This window comes from Scyliorhinus canicula, chromosome 27 (genome assembly GCF_902713615.1).
Source record: "Scyliorhinus canicula chromosome 27, sScyCan1.1, whole genome shotgun sequence".
NCBI classification, from domain to species: Eukaryota; Metazoa; Chordata; class Chondrichthyes; order Carcharhiniformes; family Scyliorhinidae; genus Scyliorhinus; species Scyliorhinus canicula.
The window spans coordinates 8,634,780-8,656,151 of record NC_052172.1 but is presented as its reverse complement, the minus strand read 5'-3'; the positions used below and the strand labels follow the sequence as shown (position 1 = coordinate 8,656,151).

The following is a 21,372-nucleotide window of genomic DNA, read 5'->3' as shown; positions in this document are numbered from 1 at the left end:
CATAAAATATCTTTTGGAATCATTTTTTCAAATATTCGTATTGATTATGGGATGGGATTATGACCTGAAAGTTATTGAGATTCATGGTACAGTTTTAGTCCAAACTTTGTGATGGCAAATGAACAAACAACTTAGTGTGATGCTTTAAAACTGCAGTGGGTTATGCTTGTCCTGAACCTTTAGCCCTACATTTGTTTGACCAAGTGTGTCATCGAGGAGCCTTGGCAAAACTGGAGATCGATGGGACTGTCTAGATTGGAGTCGTACCCAACACAAAGGAAGATGGTTATTGGAGTCACTCATCCTAGTTCCCAGACATCAGTGCAGGCATTCCTCAGGGTGGCACGGTAGCACAATGGTTAGCATTGTTGCTTCACAGCTCCAGGGACCCGGGTTCAATTCCCGGCTTGGGTCACTGTCTGTGTGGACTCTGCGCAATCTCCCCATGTCTGTGTGGGTTTCCTCCAAGGTGCTCCGGTTTCCTCCCAAACGTCCCGAAAGACGTGCTTGTTAGGTGAATCGGACATTCTGAATTCTCCCTCAGTGTACCTGAACAGGCGCCAGAGGGGATTTTCACAGTAACTTCATTGCAGTGCTGATGTGAGCCAACTTGTGACACTAATAAAGATTATTATTATTATAGTGTCCTAAACCCAACCGTCATTAGCTGCTTCATCAATGACCTTCCTTCCATCCTAAGATCAGAAATGGGAATGTTTGCTGATGTTCAGCACCATTCACGACTCCTCGTACACTGAAACAGTCTATATCTAAATGCAGCGAGTCCTAGACAATATCGAGGATTGGGCTGACAAGTAACATTCGTGACACACAAATGGCAGACAGTCACCATCTCCAACAAGAGTGAGTCTGTGGAATTCCCTGCCCAATCATAGAATGTACCGTGCAGAAGGAGTCCATTCAGCCCATCAAGTCTGCACCATCTCTTGGAAAGAGCACCCTACTTAAGCCCACACCTCCACCCTATCCCTGTAACCCAGCAACCCCATCTAAACCAAGAGCAATTTAGCACGGCCAGTCCACCTAACATGCACATCTTTGGACTGTGGGAGGAAACCAGAGCACCCGGAGGAAACCCACGCAGACACGGGGAGGATGTGCAGACTCCGCACAGACAGTGACCCAAGCCAGAATCGAACCTGGGACCATGGAGCTGTGAAGCAATTGTGCTATCCACAATTCTACCGTGCTGCCCAGGTCTGGCAGCATCTGTGGAGAGAGAAACAGAGTTAACATTTTGACTCCATATGGCTCTTCTTCACTCTGTCACGTGGAGTCATAGAGGCCCAACTTGTCCATGCCGCCCAGTTTTTACCTCTAAGCTAGTCCCAATTGCCCGCATTTGGCCCATAACCCTCTAGACCCAGCTTTCCCATATCACTGTCTAAATGCTTTTTAAAAGACAAAATTGTACCCACCTCTACTACTGCCTCTGGCAGCTCGTTCCAGACATTCACCACCCTCTGTGTGAAACAATTGCCCCTCTGGACCCTTTTGTATCTCTCCCCTCTCACCTTAAACTAATGCCCTCTAGTTTTGGGCTCCCCTACCTTTGGGAAAAGATATTGACTACCTATCTTATTTATGCCCCTCATCATTTTATAGACCTTTATAAGTCTAAGCCTCCTACACACCAGGGAAAAAAGTCACAGTCTATCCAGCCTCTCCTTATAACTCAAACCATCAGGTCCCGGGTCGCATCCCAGTAAATCGTTTCTGCACTCGTTCCAGTTTAACAATATCCTTTCTTAATAGGGTGGCATTCTATTTATATTGAGAGTTGACAATGCCTACGACTCTCTCGCAATTCGCTTGTGTGAAACATCAGTCAGAAACTTTCTGCAGTGTTTTGAAGTTCGGTTGAATCTGAAAAAGATTTTGCTGCACTTTGCGTTCTGCAGAGTAGTCACCCATCCACTATGTAGTGAGACACCCAGAAACCCTTGTGGTCATCCATATTTCTAGGAGAGCTGTGGGAGCTTTGAGCAATGTTTGTTTGTTTGCCATACAAAACAAATGTGACCACGTATGATGGCACAAAATGGATACCTTTCGTCGTTTGAATAAACCTTTTGTGACGATATCTCCATTGTACACGGTCACGTTCCTCCTCTCAGTTGACCGATTCCCTCCCCACCTCCCGCAGCACCATTGCTTCTGGGCAGTGTGTTCAGAGAGTCACATTTCAGATGCTTCACCTGATTGAGTGCAGGTAGACTGGATTGAGGGCGCACTATCATACATGATATCCTATCATCTTAAAAATGTAGAAATGGGAGCTCAGGAATACTGACTAACGAGATTTATATTCAGTATTTCTTTTACAATTTCAAATTGGCATTCAGTATTGTGTTTGAAGTCATAATAAAACCTCCAGGTTACAATATCTGCTTTGAAAGATGTGCTTCTCTTCACTGGGCAAGGTTTGGAGGAAGTCAGACTGACCTTTATGAGAGGGAACGGACTATATAATTTCACCATGAACAGCATGAAAGAAATATCATTGTATAACCTCGAATGTGATGCCATTTTAATGCATAATATTTATTATTTGTTATCATGCCAAAAAAAAGGAAAATTTTTGGATTAAAACACGACAGGAGGTGAGTTTTAAACACCAGGTACTAAATTACACTGCTTCACCAAAGCCTAACTTCTTGTGATCTCTTTTTTTAATGTTTAAATTTTGTGGTATACCTTCAGCAGCATTTTAAGTAAAAAAAAATAAAGCCTGAAGATTTATTGATGCCAAAGCAGTTGTTGCTTGAAAAGATGGTTCTTTAATATTTGGATGGTATTTGAATGTTTTTCTTCTGTATGTGATCAAGACAGTGGGTTGATGCCATAATTAAAAATACCTCAGATTCACAGGCAAAGAGTTACATTTACAACCAAACTCAGCTACGTCTAAATCTGCTTGACTCTCCAGTAAAAGCATCAATCAAGTACTTCTAGATGTGGTTGACGCACCTTCAGCTACATTTTCCTTCTACGCAGCTGGTTTGCTGGTGAAATCGCAATGATAGCATCAACTAAAATTACCTTGAATTACCAAGCTTAGTCTGGAATGACTCCTGAAACTATTGATGCAATGTTGTGTTAAATGAATTCATGCTGATTATACGTTACAGAGAAAATGCAGTTGTTGATAAAAATGTTGCTGTCGGACAATCTGTTGCTGAAGATAATATTATAAGAAGTCTTACAACACCAGGTTAAAGTCCAACAGGTTTGTTTCAAATCACTAGCTTTCGGAGCATCCAAATCATCAGGTGAATCCTGAAGGAGCAGTGCTCCGAAAGCTAGTGTTTGAAACAAACCTGTTGGACTTTAACCTGGTGTTGTAAGACTTCTTACTGTGCTCACCCCAGTCCAACGGCAGCATCTCCACATCATGAAGATAATATAGCATGGGTGCAGAGGGGAAAGAGCAGGAGACTATGGCTAGGGAGGAATAGGTGGCAGGACTTGAGGATCACTGCTACCTGAGACACTGCAGGGAATGCAGATCTATCCGTTATCCGTATCTCAAGGAGAAATAGTGTGTACACGAGGCAGTGCTTCACTTGTCACTCGGTCTCCTGCTTGTGTCAGGTCCTCACATCTCGCCCGTAGCTGAAGAGCAGTGTCCAGAAGCCAAGTATTCCATACAGGCACCCAACTATAGACTTCAATAGCACCAATTTGTGTGCAGTTCGCTGCTTATTCATAGATTAATTATACCACATGATAGCATACATGGCTCAGCACTTGCCCGCAACATTAATGGCTCTCCTTTTCCCAATCGATTATCTTTCTCAGTATCTTTCAACCGAAAAGGTTAATGTTCTTGAATCTACTGATGAGCCCTGGCAAAAAAAATGATGCAAGTAATACTAATCTCCTGGCAAATACTTTGACATACATTTGCTGACTGTGTCAAAGATGGCCAGTCCCTCAATTGTCTGGTGGAGAAAATAGAGTGAAAACGTCGTTCCTGAAGACGGCTTGCTTGTATCAATGTGTTGATATATCAATAACTGTTACAATTTAGTTTTATTTGTGTCCAGGGCAGATTTTCCTTTGCCATGTGTTGGGGGATCTTTCAGGGAAGGGAGAGAAAGACTCCTGGATCTCCCCACAGGGCACAATGTAGCAGGAGCAAGTCAACTGCAGCTATTTCAATGAATTGGGAAGGTTGTTTCTGTTTACTGCTGGGAATCTGCTAAGTGAACAACTTTGGTACAGGATGGCTATGAAGGAGCAAGGGAAAGTTTAGGAGCAAAGTACCTGGCGGGATTCTCCGGTTTCGGCGACAGGAGGCGCTGCAACATTCATTGGCAACGGGATTCCCTGCTCCCGCCGTTGTCAATGGGAGTTCCCATTGAAGCCCCCCCCCCGCCCCCAACGCCACCAGAAACCAGCGGGAAGGTGAACGGTCGGAGAATTCCAACCACCATTCCCCCCCCCCCCCCCCCCCCCCCCCCCCATTCTGCCCCAGGACAATTTCTAGCACGTGGAGCCTTCAGGATGCTAATCTCCAGCAGCAGCCAGAAGGCCTGCACTTTTCTCTCATTGTTTCGTAAGCAGCTAACCAGTCAGAACACGGACTTAGGCCTGGCTTCTGAAACCCGCCTGGAGGAACAGAAATAGACTAGCTGCTGCCTTTACAAGCAAGGTGCACTGTGTCTATCAACCCTGTAGTGGGTGATGTATCAATAAGAAGTCTTACAACACCAGGTTAGGCTTCTGAAACCCGCCTGGAGGAACAGAAATAGACTAGCTGCTGCCTTTACAAGCAAGGTGCACTGTGTCTATCAACCCTGTGGTGGGTGATATATCAATGTTTGTGATGCGCGCTACGGGGAAAACGTTACCAGCCCATACATCCGTCCCTCAATGTGGACATACCTTTCTGCTCTAATACCTCTCTATAGACTATCCCTCCAAAGTAACTTATTAGTTGCAAAGCACTGGAAGCTCTGATCATGAAAGGAGCGATACAAGTGCAAGATTTATTTTTTTCTCTGAGGGAGACCATGTCATGCAGGTTTGTAGTCAGTTCATGAAACTGATTTTTTTCCCATTCTGCCCGAAGGAGCTGCGGCAATCCACATGTCTTAATGTTGGGCTATTGTAATGTCCTCTTATACTATGTGTACTAATGCGCACACTTTCTTGTGTACTACTCACAAGCAGTGCCTTCCTAAAATAATTTCCTTAGAGGCCTCCTGAGTATGCGTGCATATCATATTCCTTCTGACTGCCCACCTCCTATCTGACACAGACCAAGCAAATTAGCCTTTGTGCCAGGAATAGCCTATCTCGTACCAGCTACGGAGGGGAGGGGGAGGGGTGACCTGTGTAGGTGTATTTCTGTTATATTCCCAAATTCACGTGCAGCCAGGAGGCTAGTGGCAACTTTAAGAGACGCCCAGCTCTATCTGTGCTTCTCAATGCACGCACGAATCCTATCAACACCAAACAAGGAAATGATACCATTATGAGGCTGCATTCATGATCAGCAATCAGCTCTCTGATTTGCCAACACTCTTCAAATCAGCTTACATTATTGGTGTTGAATGAGGCAAGTGACAAACGCTTATTGTCACAAGTCGGCTTCAATGAAGTTACTGTGAAAAGCCCCTAGTCGCCACATTCTGGCGCCTGCTCGGGGAAACCGGTATGGGAATTGAACCCGCGCTGCTGCCTTGTTCTACATCTCAAGCCAGCTGTTTAACCCACTGTACTAAACCAGCCCCTGTATACATCTTCACCAGTAGCTGGGCAGGAAGGATCAATTTTACTGGTAACCCTATCAAGTGAGAAACACAGGCAATATAGCAAGATTCCACATGCCTCCCTTTAGCAATAGCAAGCCCTTCTTTACTCATCGCTTCTGCCCTACCACTTCAAGAGGGCCAGCATAGACTTGACGGGCCGAATCTCGTACTTCTGTGCTGTAACCGGTTTAAACTCCGATCCCCCAATATTTCACAGTCTGGACCACGACCTCATCATATTTTGTGGATTAAGGAAGTGCTGAGATGATTTGCAGCCTAGCAGCATCCTCCTATGTTCCCTGTCTATCCGTGACAAACAGATGTCACATGATGAATATCTGGCCTTGTGCATACTGCTACCTTGATGACGGTGAATTATGTCTTGCAGTAGGGCACAAATTTAGCTTGAAAGCCAGTCAAGGTCAAAATCATTGTGGTCAATATAAGCAATTATCACTCGCCCCACCCAAAAAATATTGCCTCCCTTGTTCACCAACTTCAGAATTCCCCAGAATCTCTTTTGCCGCCCAGCTCATGATCTGCATGAAGTTTTGGCAGAGTGGGTCTTGCCGAGTCTTGCCCATTGTCCATACACTGACGCCTGTTGGAAGCAGCTCCATTCTCCAAAGGAAAGCACAATATGCATTGTACAGGAAAACATTCTTGAAAGAAGAATCAAGACTGAAGACCACAATATCTCGTTGGGCACAATAAAATTAGTTGTTCAACATCTCACTATTGAATCTTCAATTGGCAAAATGAGCACTTTGAATTCAAAGTAGTTAATCATCTCTTTCCCGGCTTTAGTTCCACAAATCTTTCCTTTGGAGTCTTCTAACATTTCCATAATATTACTGTTAGTTCTCTTCACTTAATCACCTTGAGCACGTTAATGGATTTAGTGTAACTTTTCACAGAAGGCACATATGGCTGACACCTGCAAAACTCCTCAGATAGGCAATTGCAGCAGTGCAGTTTAATTGACGATCCTCTTCGTTGCTTATAATAACGCTGATCTTCGAATCAAACACCAGTTGCAGCAGGATTGACACACCAGGGAGAGTTTCACATTTTCGTGCAATCTCTAGAAAATGGCATCCCCACAGGTAGTCGACCCATTTTATTTCTTGGTTGATCGTCTGACTAATGGTAAACAGATTGCAATTCCTTCATTTTTTAAAATAAATTCAGAGCACCCAATTCATTTTTTTTCCAATTAAGGGGCAATTTAGCGGGGCCAATCCACCTAGCCTGCACATCTTTGGGTTGTGGGAGCGAATCCCACGCAAACACGGGGAGAATGTGCAAACTCCACACGGACAGTGACCCAGAGCCGGGATCGAACCTGGGACCTCGGCACCGTGAGGCTGCAGGGCTAGCCCACTGCCCCACCGTGCTGCCTAGATTGCAATTCCTTCATGACCGTTAATCCGATGGGTCTCTTCAGTGAACGAATCTCTCCTTGCGAAGCACAACTTCATTGGCACACTGAGAATTATTTAAATGCCTTTGAGGCCTCCTGGCTCAATTATTTCAGCAACTGTTCTGGCCGATCTTCGACCTTGGCTTGTCTGTATTCCTGCTGTCTGTACCCGATCCCACCACCCTGTTGTATCCACCTTCATCGTTTCTTATCCACATTGGCTCCCAGTCCCTAAACCTCAATTTAAAATTCCATCTCTTGAATCTTCAACCCCGCAAGAATTATGCAATTTCTTCCAGCCCGACAATTGCCTCTCCCCGTACTCTTCCTCTGACTTTGTCCATGTCCTCCCATCATCGTAAGGTTGGTGGCCATCCTTCCAGCCACCTTGACCTGTTTTCTAAACTCTCCATCTCCTTCTCCGCTTTCAAACTCCCATTTTCCCCCTGGCTTCTCTAAAACCTCAGTCGGTGTGTTTTTTCTTCTACGTTTCGAGGTGTTGACTGTGATAGTCGGTGAATGTCTCAGAGCATTATCGCAGTGTGTTCAGACCCGCTTCCAGTCGTGAGTTAGTGGAATTCTCACCAGTGTACTGAGTGGAATTGTGCATTTCTGTGAGTTTACCGATTAAAAGGAACAAGAATCAACTCTCGCTTAACACAACCTGTTCACTGAGACGCCGTTAACCCCCATATCACTTCCAAACATTTTTATTAGTCCGTCTCCAGAATTCTTCCCAGGAGCACGATTCTGAGATGTTGCTCAGGCCTCAGTAACAGGTTCTCATTGTCTCTTTTGTGTGGGTTTTTTTTATTACTTTGAGTGCTTACTCCATTGAAAGAAATTCCTTAATACCTCCAAATAGTTAAACAGATTCACTCCCAGGAAAATGATTTAATAAAGCTGCTCGTCATCCCATCCTGTTTGTATTAGTATCATAAAATGTAACTAAATGCTACTTTTTTCCCCCCTCGTTCAGATGGAATGTTCATAATCTTTCATTCATTTGGCCAGATGACTCTGAAGTTCGATCTTAATATTGTTACATTTGTTGACAGGATTCCAGCCAGATTGAATTGTTGAAGGAGCTCCTGGATTTGCAGAAAGACATGGTGGTGATGCTGCTTTCTTTACTGGAAGGTATACACTGGGCTGGAATGGGGGAAGGAAACTCGAGCTCAGGCTTAATTCATAGAACGTAGAATTTACAGTGCAGAAGGAGGCCATTCAGCTCCATCGAGTCTCCGCCGACCCTTGTGAAGAGCACCCCGCTTAAGCCCTACACCTGCACCCTATCCCCGTGACCCAGTAACCACACCTAACCTTTTTGGACACTCAGGGTAATTTATCATGGCCAATCCACCTACCCTGCACATCTTTGGACTGTGGGAGGAAACGGGAGCACCCGGCGGAAACGCCACGCAGGCACGGGGAGAAGGTGCAGACTCCTGTTATGGGTCAGGGTTTGGAGAATCCCAAAGTGTATCCTGGAGTTCACCTGACCCACAATTTTTAATAGATTGTAGTTTGGGGAGCACACGGGCCACTCTACAGGTGTGGTACAGCAGAAATGGACGAGTATTTTTTAACACAAAACAATGTTTATTCTATGAACTCAAGTTAACTTTTTTTAAACAAACTGAATATCTTAGCAACCATTAATTCAAATATACCCCCCAAAGAATACAACACTAAGTAATCTGTATGCTGTTATTTTAACATCCAAAAGACTTAACAAACCTCTAAACAGAAGCGCATCAGGGTTTACATTCAATACTGAAAACATTTATAATTCTGAATTCACCAAATGATTAATATGGTCTTTGGATGGCAGACTTCAGATGTAGCTCACTGAAAAACACAGACACACCCAAGCTTTTTCCTCAAACTGCAACTAAAAAGCAGAAGTAGAGCTCAGCTCCACCCACACTCTGACATCACTGCAGTAACATGAGCAGCTTCATTTCTTAAAGGTACATTTTTTAAACACCCATTTCTTAAAGGTACTCTCACATGACCCTCCGCACAGATAGTGACCCAAGCCGGGAATCAAACCTGGAACCCTGGTACTGTGAAGCAACCGTGCTAACCACTGTGCTACCTTGCTGCCCTCACTCATGCTGTCATGAACTAACCACTCCCTTCATGAACCAGACTTGCATATAGCAGGACAAGTTGTACCATTAGTGACCGCCAAGACTAAAAAGAGACTTTTGGGATATTGTGTTGCACTTGTGCAGGTCTTTGTTGAGATCGCACCTTAAATGATGTGTGCAATTCTGGTCTTCACACTTGAGAAAGGATATACTTGTAATGAAGGCAGGAAGTGAAGGTCCATTGGTCTCTGAAATGAGAGGGTCCTGTTATGGGAGATTAAGTAAATTGTGTCTATATTCCCTGGAGTTTAGACGAAGCGAAGATCACATTGAAACTTACAGAATTCTGAAGGGGATTGACTGGGTCGACACTACAAGTTGTTTCCCCTGACCGGGGAATCTTGAACATGAGGCACATTTCCTCACACATGATACCATTATATTCCAGAATCAACTGTGTCATTCTTCTCTCCAGCTCCTACAAATTGGAGTACAATCTCAGACCAGACCCCACAGTTCATAGAATCTATACAATGCAGAAGGAGGCCATTCGGCCCATTGAGTCTGCACCGACCCGATGAAAGCGCACCCTACCTAGGCCCGCTCCCGTGCCCTATCCCCGTAACCCCACCTAACCTGCACATCATTGGATGGGGGAGGAAACCGGGGCACCCGGAGGAAGCTCACGCAGACTCGGGTAGAACGTGCAAACTCCACACAGTCGCCCAAAGTCAGAATTGAACCCGGGTCCCTGGAGCTGTGTGGCAGCAGTGCTAACCATCTGGAGCTGTGAGGCAGCAGTGCTAACCACTGTGCCACCATGCTGCCCCTTGCTTGGATACTGGACAGAAACCCCAATATTAATCAATTTGTAAGACTATGAGGAGAGGATACTTCGTTCCAGGAGTGACTCTCCGCACAAATAGGGATATGGTATATTAAAATGAATGTTATTCCTAACATAGGATTAAACTATCTTCATCATCACACAGGAAATGGCTTTCAATTATCAGTTAAACAATGCTTAACAATAAAATGAAACTCTTTAACTCCTCACTGTTATCTTCTTATCCCCAATCAAGCAAATCCACGTCAGGTCAAAACCTACTTTTAATTAGAGGTAGCAAACACAGGATTATTTGCCAAACATTGATAGAGATCTTATAAGACTGCTTTGAGAGAGAGAGATCCTTCAGGAAACAGCATGCCAATTCTTGCTTGTTTCAAACTACTTTTTTAACTTCCCAGCATTTGACAAAAAGCTCATGTTCTGTTCACAAGTTCTTTAACTGAAATCTCAACACCTGACAGCTTCGGCCCTGGCTCCTCCCATTAACCACACCATCTCTATCCCTCTAACTAGGTTTTGTCCATCTTAATAAGGCTAAATATAATGTCTCTAATTATCTACTCCCCAAGGAACCTTTTTTTCTCTCAACAAAATTCCATTAGCCCTACGATGGCAAACAATATCCATGGCTGGAACGAATTATGATCGTACTTTTACGGCATCTTAATTGCAAATTCTGTAACTAGTGTGTCTACCTGTCTTTTAAACCTAGATTTTTAAAAACATTACTGCGGCAGTCACATACACACACACTAAACCAGGCTTTTAACCATGGCTGCACCAGCTACATTAAATACAATATATGAAATTCTCACATTCATCACAAACTGGCCGGTTCCAGCCTGACGTTTCAACTTCTACCATCGGCAACACCGGACTCTTCACCCCTACCTTTCCCAGTTGTCTACTTTCTCAATTTTGGCTTCAATTCATTTTGGTGAAAAGTCCATTAATGTCACCTATCCTGACATCAATCTATGCATGGTACCCTTTTTTATATAAGATATTTTGCAGCACTATTTAATCATTAAAATTTAACCATGGTTAGATTTTTGATGACCTACACAATAAATGCACATCCAAAATAAGAATGGGGATAAAGCAGCGGGACATTTTTGTCTTCAGCCTTGCACTGCAGCTTGAAGTATTTCATTTTTCTAGAATATGATGCACCTTCTCATTTACTATCTTCAGGAAATGTTGTGAATGGAACTATCGCTAAGCAAATGGTGGATATGTTGGTTGAGTCGTCCAGCAATGTTGAAATGATCCTGAAGTTTTTTGACATGTTCCTCAAACTGAAGGACATAGTGGCTTCCGATGCATTCAAAGATTATGTGACTGACCCCAGAGGGCTCATCTCAAAGAAGGACTTCCAGAAGGCAATGGACAGCCAGAAGCAGTACACGCCTTCGGAGATCCAGTTCTTGCTCTCGTGCTCAGAAGCAGATGAGAATGAAATGATCAACTATGAGGAATTTGCAAACCGGTTCCAAGAGCCAGCCAAGGACATTGGTTTCAACATAGCTGTGTTGCTCACAAACCTGTCGGAACATGTGCCCCATGACACGAGGCTTCAGAACTTCTTGGAATTAGCCGAGAGCATCCTCACCTATTTCCAGCCTTTCCTCGGCCGCATTGAAATCATGGGTGCCAGTAAGAAGATCGAGCGCATTTACTTCGAGATTAGCGAGGCCAACAAAACTCAGTGGGAGATGCCTCAGGTCAAAGAGTCCAAGCGGCAGTTTATCTTTGATGTGGTAAACGAAGGTGGCGAGTCTGAAAAGATGGAGCTCTTTGTCAACTTCTGTGAGGACACCATCTTTGAAATGCAAATTGCTTCAAAGATCTCTGAAACCGATGAGGGGGAGAAGTCAGAAGACGAGGACGAGGAAGGGGAGAATGTTGAGGGGATGGAGGCTGAGAAAATATCTTCTGCGGCTGAGGCGCCATCTGCCGTCGCAGCCTTCCTCAGCAGCATTGTTGACTTCTTCAAAATATTCACCTTTAAGAATATCAGAAAAAAGTACCGGAAAATAAAGAAGATGACAATTAAAGAGATGGTCATGGCCCTGGTGACCTTCTTTTGGACTTTGTTTGTGGGCATTTTGCAATTTATCTACAGCATCTGTAGTGGCTTCTTTATGATAGTATGGAACACCTTGTTTGGTGGTGGCTTAGTTGAAGGGGCCAAACACCTGACAGTGACTGAACTCCTGGCTAGTATGCCTGACCCGACTCAGGACGAGGTCCACGCTGACCTTCCTGACATTAGCAAGGCCGAGGTTGAGGAAATGGCTGTGCAATCAGAGTTTGAAGATCAAGCGAAAGAAGAGGAAACATCCGAAACGTCCGACGCAAAGCGGGAAAGTGGCCAATTTAGAATGAGCTCACCGGAATCCAACCTCGGCCTTGGTGACATTGTGGAATCCGCATCAGTGGAACCCCCGACCCCGGAGGGAACGCCGCCCAGTTTCAGGAAAATAAGGGTAAGCACCTCGCAATTCTTTACAGCTCAGAAAATATCAAAGCCAGTTCTCCAATTTCATTCCTGTCGCGAGATAAATGTTTAATAGCATATGTAGATTATCTGTTCCCAGTCACTTGTCTTTTCTCCTTGAACTAACAGTTGAATAATATGCCCATGGTATTGAAGAAAAAAAAAAAAACCTTTTTTAAAAAACATTAGGGCATCACGGTAGCATAGTGGTTAGCACAATTGCTTCACAGCTCCAGGGTCCCAGGTTCGATTCCCGGCTTGGGTCACTATCTGTGTGGAGTCTGCACGTTCTCCCCGTGTCTGCGTGGGTTTCCTCCGGGTGCTCCGGTTTCCTCCCACCGTCCAAAGATGTGCAGGTTAGGTTGATTGACGATGATAAATTGCCCTTAGTGTCCAAAACAAGTTAGGTGGGGTTACTGGGTTACAGGGATAGGGTGGATGTGAGGGCATAAGTGGGGCGCACTTTCCTAAGGGCCGGTGCAGACTCGATGGGCAAAATGGCCTCCTTCTGCACTGTAAATTCTGTGATCACTTTATTTTTGCCCTTCCCAAATAATTAGACTCAAAATAACTTGTCAAAATTAATCCTAAATGCCTAAATTGCTGGCTGGTGGAGGGCGAGCAAAGAAAACTACGATGCCCACCATAATCTCTCCATTCTTGACATGTTCATGTTGCAACCCTCTAACCACTGTTGAGGCCGCTGTATAGACCTCTGTCAAAGAGTTTTCGTTCCAAACGCCTGGTCCCACAGTTAAAAGTTCCTGAGCCAATCGTAATATGAGCTTTTGTCTTTTGAATAGCAACAGATTGAAGCTCAGGTTGAAACCAAGGTGGAAGATCCACTCCAGGCCGAAGCTGAGAAAGCCGAGTAAGTCTTTTTAACGTTTTTAATAGTTAATTTTGCACAGATGAGCATGTGAGCATGTCGACAAAATAGAAATGTTTGCTTTTGTTACATCTCCCCACCCTCCCAACCTCTAGATCATTTAAAAATAACTTTGGTAAATTGGTCTTCACGTGCATCCTTCCACAAACACAGATGAACAGGCTGCACCGAATGTAGAGTAATCACACATCGTGATTCCCCCATGGAGATGTCCTTTCATACTCCCTGATCTCCATATTGTTGGGGTATAGAGGGGAGGAAAAGGTTTGCAAGGATGATACCAGAAGGGGGAGGTTATCTCCGGCTGTTTTCTTCTGAAATGAGTTGGGTGAGAAATGACCAGATTCGAATTCTTTCGAAGGGTTGACGGGGTAGAATGTAGAGACGGCGTTACCAGATGTGGTGAAACCAAAAATGAAGAGTTCTAAATGTGAGACGGTGACCAATAAATTCAGTAACGAATTCAGAGGAAACCAAAGAACCCGCTACCACAAAGAATAGTTGAGGCAAATAGCAGAGGCATTTAAAGGGAAGCAAGATAAAATAGCAGAGGCATTTAAAGGGAAGTACAGTGGTTAGCACTGCTGCCTCACATCGCCAGGGACCCGGGTTCAATTCCGGCCTCGGGTGTCTGCCTGTGTGGAGTTTACAAGAGCTTTGACAAAGTCATCGGACTCGAAACGTGAGCTCTTTTCTCTCCCTACAGATGCTGCCAGACTTGTTGAGATTTTCCAGCATTTTCCCTTTCGTTGGAGTTTACACTTTCCTCCGGGTGCTCCGGTTTCCTCCCACAGTCCAAAGATGTGCAGGTTAGGTGGGGTTACAGGGATAGGGTGGGCCTGGGTAAAGTGCGCTTTCAGAGGGTCGGTGCAGACTCACTGGGCCGAATGGCCTCCTTCTGCACTACAGGAATTCTATGATTCTGTACATGAGGCAGAAAGGAATAGAAGGATATGCTGACAGGATAAGATGAAATAAGGTGGGAGGAGGCTGTTGTGGGATATAAATACTGGGAAAGGTCTGTTCCTAGAATCATAGAATTTACAGTGCAGAAGGAGGCCATTCGGCCCATCGAGTCTGCACCGGCCCTTACAAAGCGCACCCTACTCAAGCCCACGTATCTACCCTATCCCCGTCACCCAGTAACCCCCACTTAACCTTTTTTTGGACAAGGGCAATTTAGCATGGCCAATCCACCTAACCCGCACATCTTTGGACTGTGGGAGGAAACCGGAGCACCGGGAGGAAACCCACGCAGACACGGGGGAGAACGTGTAGACTCTGCACAGACAGTGTCCCAGCCGGGTATCGAACCTGGGACCGTGGAGCTGTGAAGCAATTGTGCTAACCACTGTGCTACCGTGTGCCTCTGTTGAGCGAGATGGCCTCTTCCTATGTAATTGTATGTAGCTGTCCTCACAGCTTCTCCAACCGAGATTACTGACAGAATTACTGTTTGTGCCAGTTCCTATTTGAGAGATAAGTATTCGTAACTTTTAGACGAAAGTAGTTGGAAAGAGAAAAGTAACTCCGATTTATACAGCAGCTTATTAAATCCCCGGTATTTCCCAAAGTGTTTCACAACCAGTGAATTACCTTTCATTATGCCACCTTCATTGCCTCAGTGCACTCCTGGCCTTGCTGTGCAATGGGGATTGTGAGTGAAGCTGCGAGAGCTGAAGCTCCTGGCTGCAGTCAAAGAGAAGGCCCAAGCCTAAAGACTGCTCTGGCGAGGGAGGAAACTTTGACAATTTGAAGTGAGTTTTTGTCTTGCATCTTCAAGTTGCCTGTGAAACGTCAGCAGGCATCTGCTCTACGGGAGACTCTGTGTTACGGACGTCTGCTCAGCTCTCAGCAGTAGCTAACATACTGGACCAGAGCCTCGACCTTTTAAAGTTCTAATGTGGTGCGGAAAGATCAATTCGTTCCAGGAAGGATGACATAAGAGATAGGGCTTGGTTATTTTATAAAACAAGCTTTATTAAAACAAAAGCAAAAATCAAATTTTAAATTTCAATCTTAACAATAACACATTACATGTAATTTCTTAACTTTAACACAAGAGTTCCCATTAAACAACACTTTAAATGAACATGAAGCTCTCATTCCACTTGCACAGGCAAGATAAGATGATACTTGCATTTACAAAGCAATTTTTCTTCTGGTAGGGAAGTTCATTCAGAACTCTTTTTCCAAAGCCTGCCTCGATGGCAACTTTCATGATATCTCTCAGTCGCTTTCCAAAGCCTTTTCCTCCTCCTGTTCAAAAACAGGATTCTTTTGCTCTCTCTCTCTCTCTCTCTCTCTCTCTCTCTCTCTCTCTCTCTCTTTCTCTCTTTCTCTCTTTCTCTCTTTCTCTCTCTTTCTCTCTTTCTCTCTCTCTGAGCTCCATCCAGCCCTTCAAGCAAAGGTTCTCTCTTGGGGTTTGCAGGCTTGAACCCAGGCGTTACCTTGGCTGTTTGATTGACCACTCCCGTTTATACAAAAGAACAGAAAGCCATGCTATTGATATGCAACTAACCTCCCATTGATGGACAAAGAGGCCATCAGATTCTGTAATGGACTAATGGCTGGTCAGCCTGGAGGGCCCCGAAGGACAATGGATCTGGGGCATCTTATATATTCCCACTAACTGGTTTATGTCTCAGTGGGACAGTGTAACTCAGGTCAGATGTGGGCATATCACTCTGACTCAGTGCTAGCAATTTTTTCCCCTCAATCTGTTAACCCCTAAATTGCCTGCTACAGTTTTGTTCCCATCCTGCGTCCCAGTTCCTAATATTTCCCTCTCTGCAACATCTGGAACAAGGCCCACCATCGCCACCAGCTTTCTCTGGGAGGCCCGTGTATGTGGGGAGGCCCCGGAAATCTTGGACCAAATGTTCTGCAGGGATGTTTGACATGTAGATCTCGGCCCTCATTTCCAATTCACTATGCCTCAATACTGAGCATTATCCAGATGTAACAAAGAGGGAAACAGCCCTGTGATTGCCCCCGTTTTGCCCTGAACAACCTGGATGTAGGGTGGTTCAGTGGGTTCTCATTCTCTTATTCCTACCTTTTCCCAGTTGCGAATCCAATACCCTTTCGTCGAGCCTTTGCACCCTTGTTTCCAAGTTCAATGGAGTTTCATAAAATTTCCACTTCTACTTGGCATTTTAAATAATGGAAAGCGCCAGAACCGTGATCAATGGTGGAGCAGCCACCTATATCCACACAAAAGAGTAGTCCTCGATAATCTGTGACCCACACAGCTCAAACTTTCCAAGATGCACACCAAATCTTGACCCTTTTTAACTTCCCGAATTGCCGGAAAATAAAACGTTTTTCATTTTGCAATTATAACTGTGAACAGTTACTTCATAGAATTTACAGTAAAGAAGGAGGCCATTCAGCCTATTGAGTCTGTACTGGCTCTTGGAAAGAGCACCCCACTTAAGCCCACACCTCCACCCTATCCCCGTAAACCAGTAACCCCACCTAACGTAAAGGCAATTTAGCGTGACTTATCCACCTAACCTGCACATCTTTGAACTTAGAACATAAGAACTAGGAGCAGGAGTAGGCCATCTGGCCCCTCGAGCCTGCTCCGCCATTCAATGAGATCATGGCTGATCTTTTGTGGACTCAGCTCCACTTTCCGGCCCGAACACCATAACCCTTAATCCCTTTATTCTTCGAAAAACTGTCTATCTTTATCTTAAAAACATTTAACTAAGGAGCCTCAACTGCTTCACTGGGCAAGGATTCCATAGATTCACAACCCTTTGGGTGAAGATGTTCCTCCTAAACTCAGTCCTAAATCTACTTCCCCTTATTTTGAGGCTATGCCCCCTAGTTCTGCTTTCACCCGCCAGTGGAAACAACCTGCCCGCATCTATCTATTCCCTTCATAATTTTATATGTTTCTATAAGATCCCCCCTCATCCTTCTAAATTCCAACGAGTACAGTCCCAGTCTACTCAACCTCTCCTCGTAATCCAACCCCTTCAGCTCTGAGATTAACCTAGTGAATCTCCTCTGCACACCCTCCAGCGGCAGTACGTCCTTTCTCAGGTAAGGAGACCAAAACTGAACAGGGGAAATACTTCAGGGAATTAAATTGTGACCTTGTAAGACCGTATTAATTACTACAAACCTGTTGGTAGGTAATAACCTACCAGGAAATAAGTTTTTAATGAGGGATTATTTTGCACGGATTTGTAAAGAAATTCAATTACTTGTATGTATTATACAATTACATAATCACAAAATGTTGCTATCTCGAGGGGTTTCCACTCGTCCTCAGCACTATCCTGGTAATTGTAATTTAGATCATTGTCATGCAGCTTGTTGATGTGGCACTGCATGTTTATTCTTCATTCTGCCTCATGAAGCACAGAGAATGGTGAAAAGGCCGAGAAGGATATCAAAGAGAAAGAAGTATTGGAACAACCAGAAGTAGGAGGAGAAAAGGCGGAAGGAGAAGGCGAGAAGGGAGAAGGAGAAAAGGGGGAAGGCGAAAAGGGGGAAGGAGAAAAGGGGGAAGAAGGCGAGAAAGAACAAGAGCCTACACTAGCAAAGAGGGTTCGGAAGAAAGCCAAACAGGAGAGCAAAAAGGAGGAACCAGAGGCAGTGATGGAGTTCTGGAACGAGTTTGAAAATTACAAGACTAAACTCTTGGTAAGTACGAACAATCCTCAAAAAGCCGAAAATGAATCTGTTGAAAGTCCTGTGTTAAACGTGGATGTTAACTGGGTCAGTTAGTGGAAGACGAATATTCCCTCTCGTAAACATGTAAATGTTTTCCCAATTTGTTATGCTACAATTAAATTTAATAAAATTAGTGAAATTGATATATTACGGACTGACTCCTGGAAAAGTGCCACCTATATGTGCTGGGTTGTCGTAAAAGCCTGACTGATTGATTCCTCACGCACTCAGGACAATTAGGGATGGCCAATGAATGAAGCCTTGCTGCTTGTGCCTATATCCACCAGGACTGAAAAATAACATAGAACACACAGTGCAGATGGAGGCCATTCTGCCCATCGAGTCTGCACTACTCCACTGTGACCCCCATTGTCAATGCTGGGTAAAGCTGCATGAAGCAATAACGGAGTAGTGCCAGTTGTCAGGGAGCTGCCTGCAAGGGGCATCTTGAACTGACCTGTGGTCTGTTTCCTTTGCCAAATGGAACCTACCATCAGAATCCGCCTGTCGTAACAAACTCAATTCAGTTGAGTTGAAATTGAGGCCCCCCCCCACCCACCCCACAGTGACGGGGTTCATATTTGGTGATAATTCTGCTTTCTCCTTCATGCGTGAACCATGTCCAAAATCATCCCGCACATGTCCCATCAGTGACAGAACTATACACGTGACTGCAAATCTTTGTGCCTGTTTCACACCTTTTCCACAAACTACCCCTTGATTTTCATGCGTCAGGTTGTGCTTTGGCTCCCAGTCTACGTGGGTTTTCTCCAGGTTTCCTCCCACAGCCAAAGTTGTGCATGTTCGGTGGACTGGCGATGATCTATGCGCAGGATTACAGGAATAGGGTGGGGGTGTGGGCCTGGATAGAGTGCTTTTTCGGAGGGCTGGTGCAGACGTGGCGGGACGAATGGCCTACTGTGCATTAGGGATTCTATTCTAATATTCTATTCCATAGAAGTTATTTTTGGGACTCCCAAACGGTTGCATAACTACATAGCCTAGTAGCCAGGAAGGATATTCAAATCCAAGTGAGTGTATGACCCAAGAGTGTTACATAGAACATAGGACACTACAGCGTAGTACGGGCCCTTCGGCCCTCGATGTTGCGCCGACCTGTGAAACCATCTGAAGCCTATCTGACCTACACTATTCCATTTTCATCCATATGTCTATCCAGTGACCACTTAAATGCCCTTAAAGTTGGCGAGTCTACTACTGTTGCAGGCAGGGCGTTCCACACCCCTACTACTCTCTGAGTAAAGATATCAGTACCGGCTTTCTTGTCCCGACTTGCAGAGTTGAATTTTGTTCAACAATACGCATAATATAATGGAATTCTCTGTTTGTCTACATGCAAACCCATTGATGAATTTAGTCACGGTGAAAATACAATTACATGTGCCACTGTGTGGAATGAGATAAGTGACATCCATATGCCGTTTTATTTCAGAATTATTTGTCGAGGAATTTCTACAATCTCCGCTTCCTGGCTCTGTTTGTGGCTTTCGCAATCAACTTTATCCTTCTCTTTTATAAGGTAAATCTACTCTATCAAGGTAAAGGTAACCAGGTGACCATGGGCTGCTTTCCCCTTGGGGAGGGGGGGGGAGGGGGGGAAGAGAGCTGACTGGTGGTGATTTAACCTGAGGGTCACCACACCTCAGGCGAGGGGCAAGGTTGAGAAAGCTTCATGGATAACCTCAGCCGGTACAGGAATTGAACCCGCGCCGATGGCCTCGCTCTGCATCACGAACCAGCTGTCCAGTCCCCTGCGCTAAACCGGCCCCAAGAATCAAGGTATACCTCCACTGAAATCCACTGAAATTTCCTCCTTCAGAGCAGCCTGGATTTCACACCTAAATTGCACTCGATGCTATGCCCCTTTTGCCCGTGTCCAGTTAATTCCATGATGTGGAGATGCCGGCGCTGGACTGGGGTGAGCACAGTAAGAAGTCTTACAATACCAGGTTAAAGTCCAACAGGTTTGTTTCAAACACCAGCTTTCGGAGCACTGCTCACCTGAGGAAGGAGCAGTGCTCCAAAAGCTCGTGTTTGAAACAAACCTGTTGGACTTTAACCTGGTGTTGTAAGACTTCTTACAGTTAATTCCAGGTAATCCATAGCTATCTGAAGCTGAATTCACCTATTTTCAACTCTGTGTCCTCATTGACATTGTGCTTCCAGCCCCATATTAATTGTGTCACCAGATCAGCCTGCCGCATAATATCGCCTATCTACTTTTCACAGTAACTTCATTGAAGCCTACTTGTGACAATAAGCGATTATTATTATTACACCTCCGACTCTTATTGGCTGCTGGAACCCTAATCAATGCCTTTATCTCTAAGCGTGACTATTTCAGCGCTCTCTTGGCCTGCCTCCCATTTTCTACATCTCATCCAAAGCTCTGCTGCCCATTATCCTAATTCGCACCAAGTCTTGTTTGCCAATCACCCCTCTGTTATTTTGGACCCCAGACCAAAATTTCCTTGAGCTTAAAATTATCATCTTAGTGTTTTGCTTCTTCCATGGCATCATCCTTCCCTATCTCTCACTTCCTCCAGCCATACGACCCACGATGTCTGTACGCTCTTCCAAATTTGACCTCTCGTGCATCCCCAATTTCCATTACCCCACAGCTGTGTCTTCAGGTGCCTCAGTCCTAGAACAGTACAGCACAGAACAGGCCCTTCGGCCATCAATGTTGTGCCGAGCCATGATCACCCTACTCAAACCCACGTATCCACCCTATACCCGTAACCTAACAACCCCCCCCCTTTACCTTACTTTTATTAGGACGCTACGGGCAATTTAGCATGGCCAATCCACCTAACCCGCACATCTTTGGACTGTGGGAGGAAACCGGAGCACCCGGAGGAAACCCACGCACACAGGGGGAGGACGTGCAGACTCCACACAGACAGTGACCCAGCCGGGAATCGAACCTGGGACCCTGGAGCTGTGAAGCATTTATGCTAACCACCATGCTACCGTGCTGCCCAAATTCCCACCCTAGACGTCTCTGTCTCTCTAACTCCATCTCTTCCTTCCAGGAACACTTTAAACCCCACCTCTTTGACCACACGTCATATTATAGAATCCCTACAGTGCAAAAGGAGGCCATTTGGCCCATCGA

The 21,372-nt window shown here is 45.0% G+C and overlaps 1 protein-coding gene across 1 annotated transcript in view; it reads left to right on the top strand.

Annotated features, from left to right (window-relative positions):
• LOC119957898 (ryanodine receptor 1-like) overlaps positions 1-21,372 on the top strand; it is a 463,450-nt gene that overhangs the window by 398,917 nt on the left and 43,161 nt on the right. The window contains exons 91-96 of the mRNA XM_038786087.1: positions 2,595-2,624; positions 8,265-8,346; positions 11,347-12,641; positions 13,456-13,523; positions 17,918-18,203; positions 19,687-19,773. Coding sequence (XP_038642015.1) covers positions 2,595-2,624; positions 8,265-8,346; positions 11,347-12,641; positions 13,456-13,523; positions 17,918-18,203; positions 19,687-19,773 — 1,848 coding nt within the window. The remainder of the gene's footprint in view (positions 1-2,594; positions 2,625-8,264; positions 8,347-11,346; positions 12,642-13,455; positions 13,524-17,917; positions 18,204-19,686; positions 19,774-21,372) is intronic.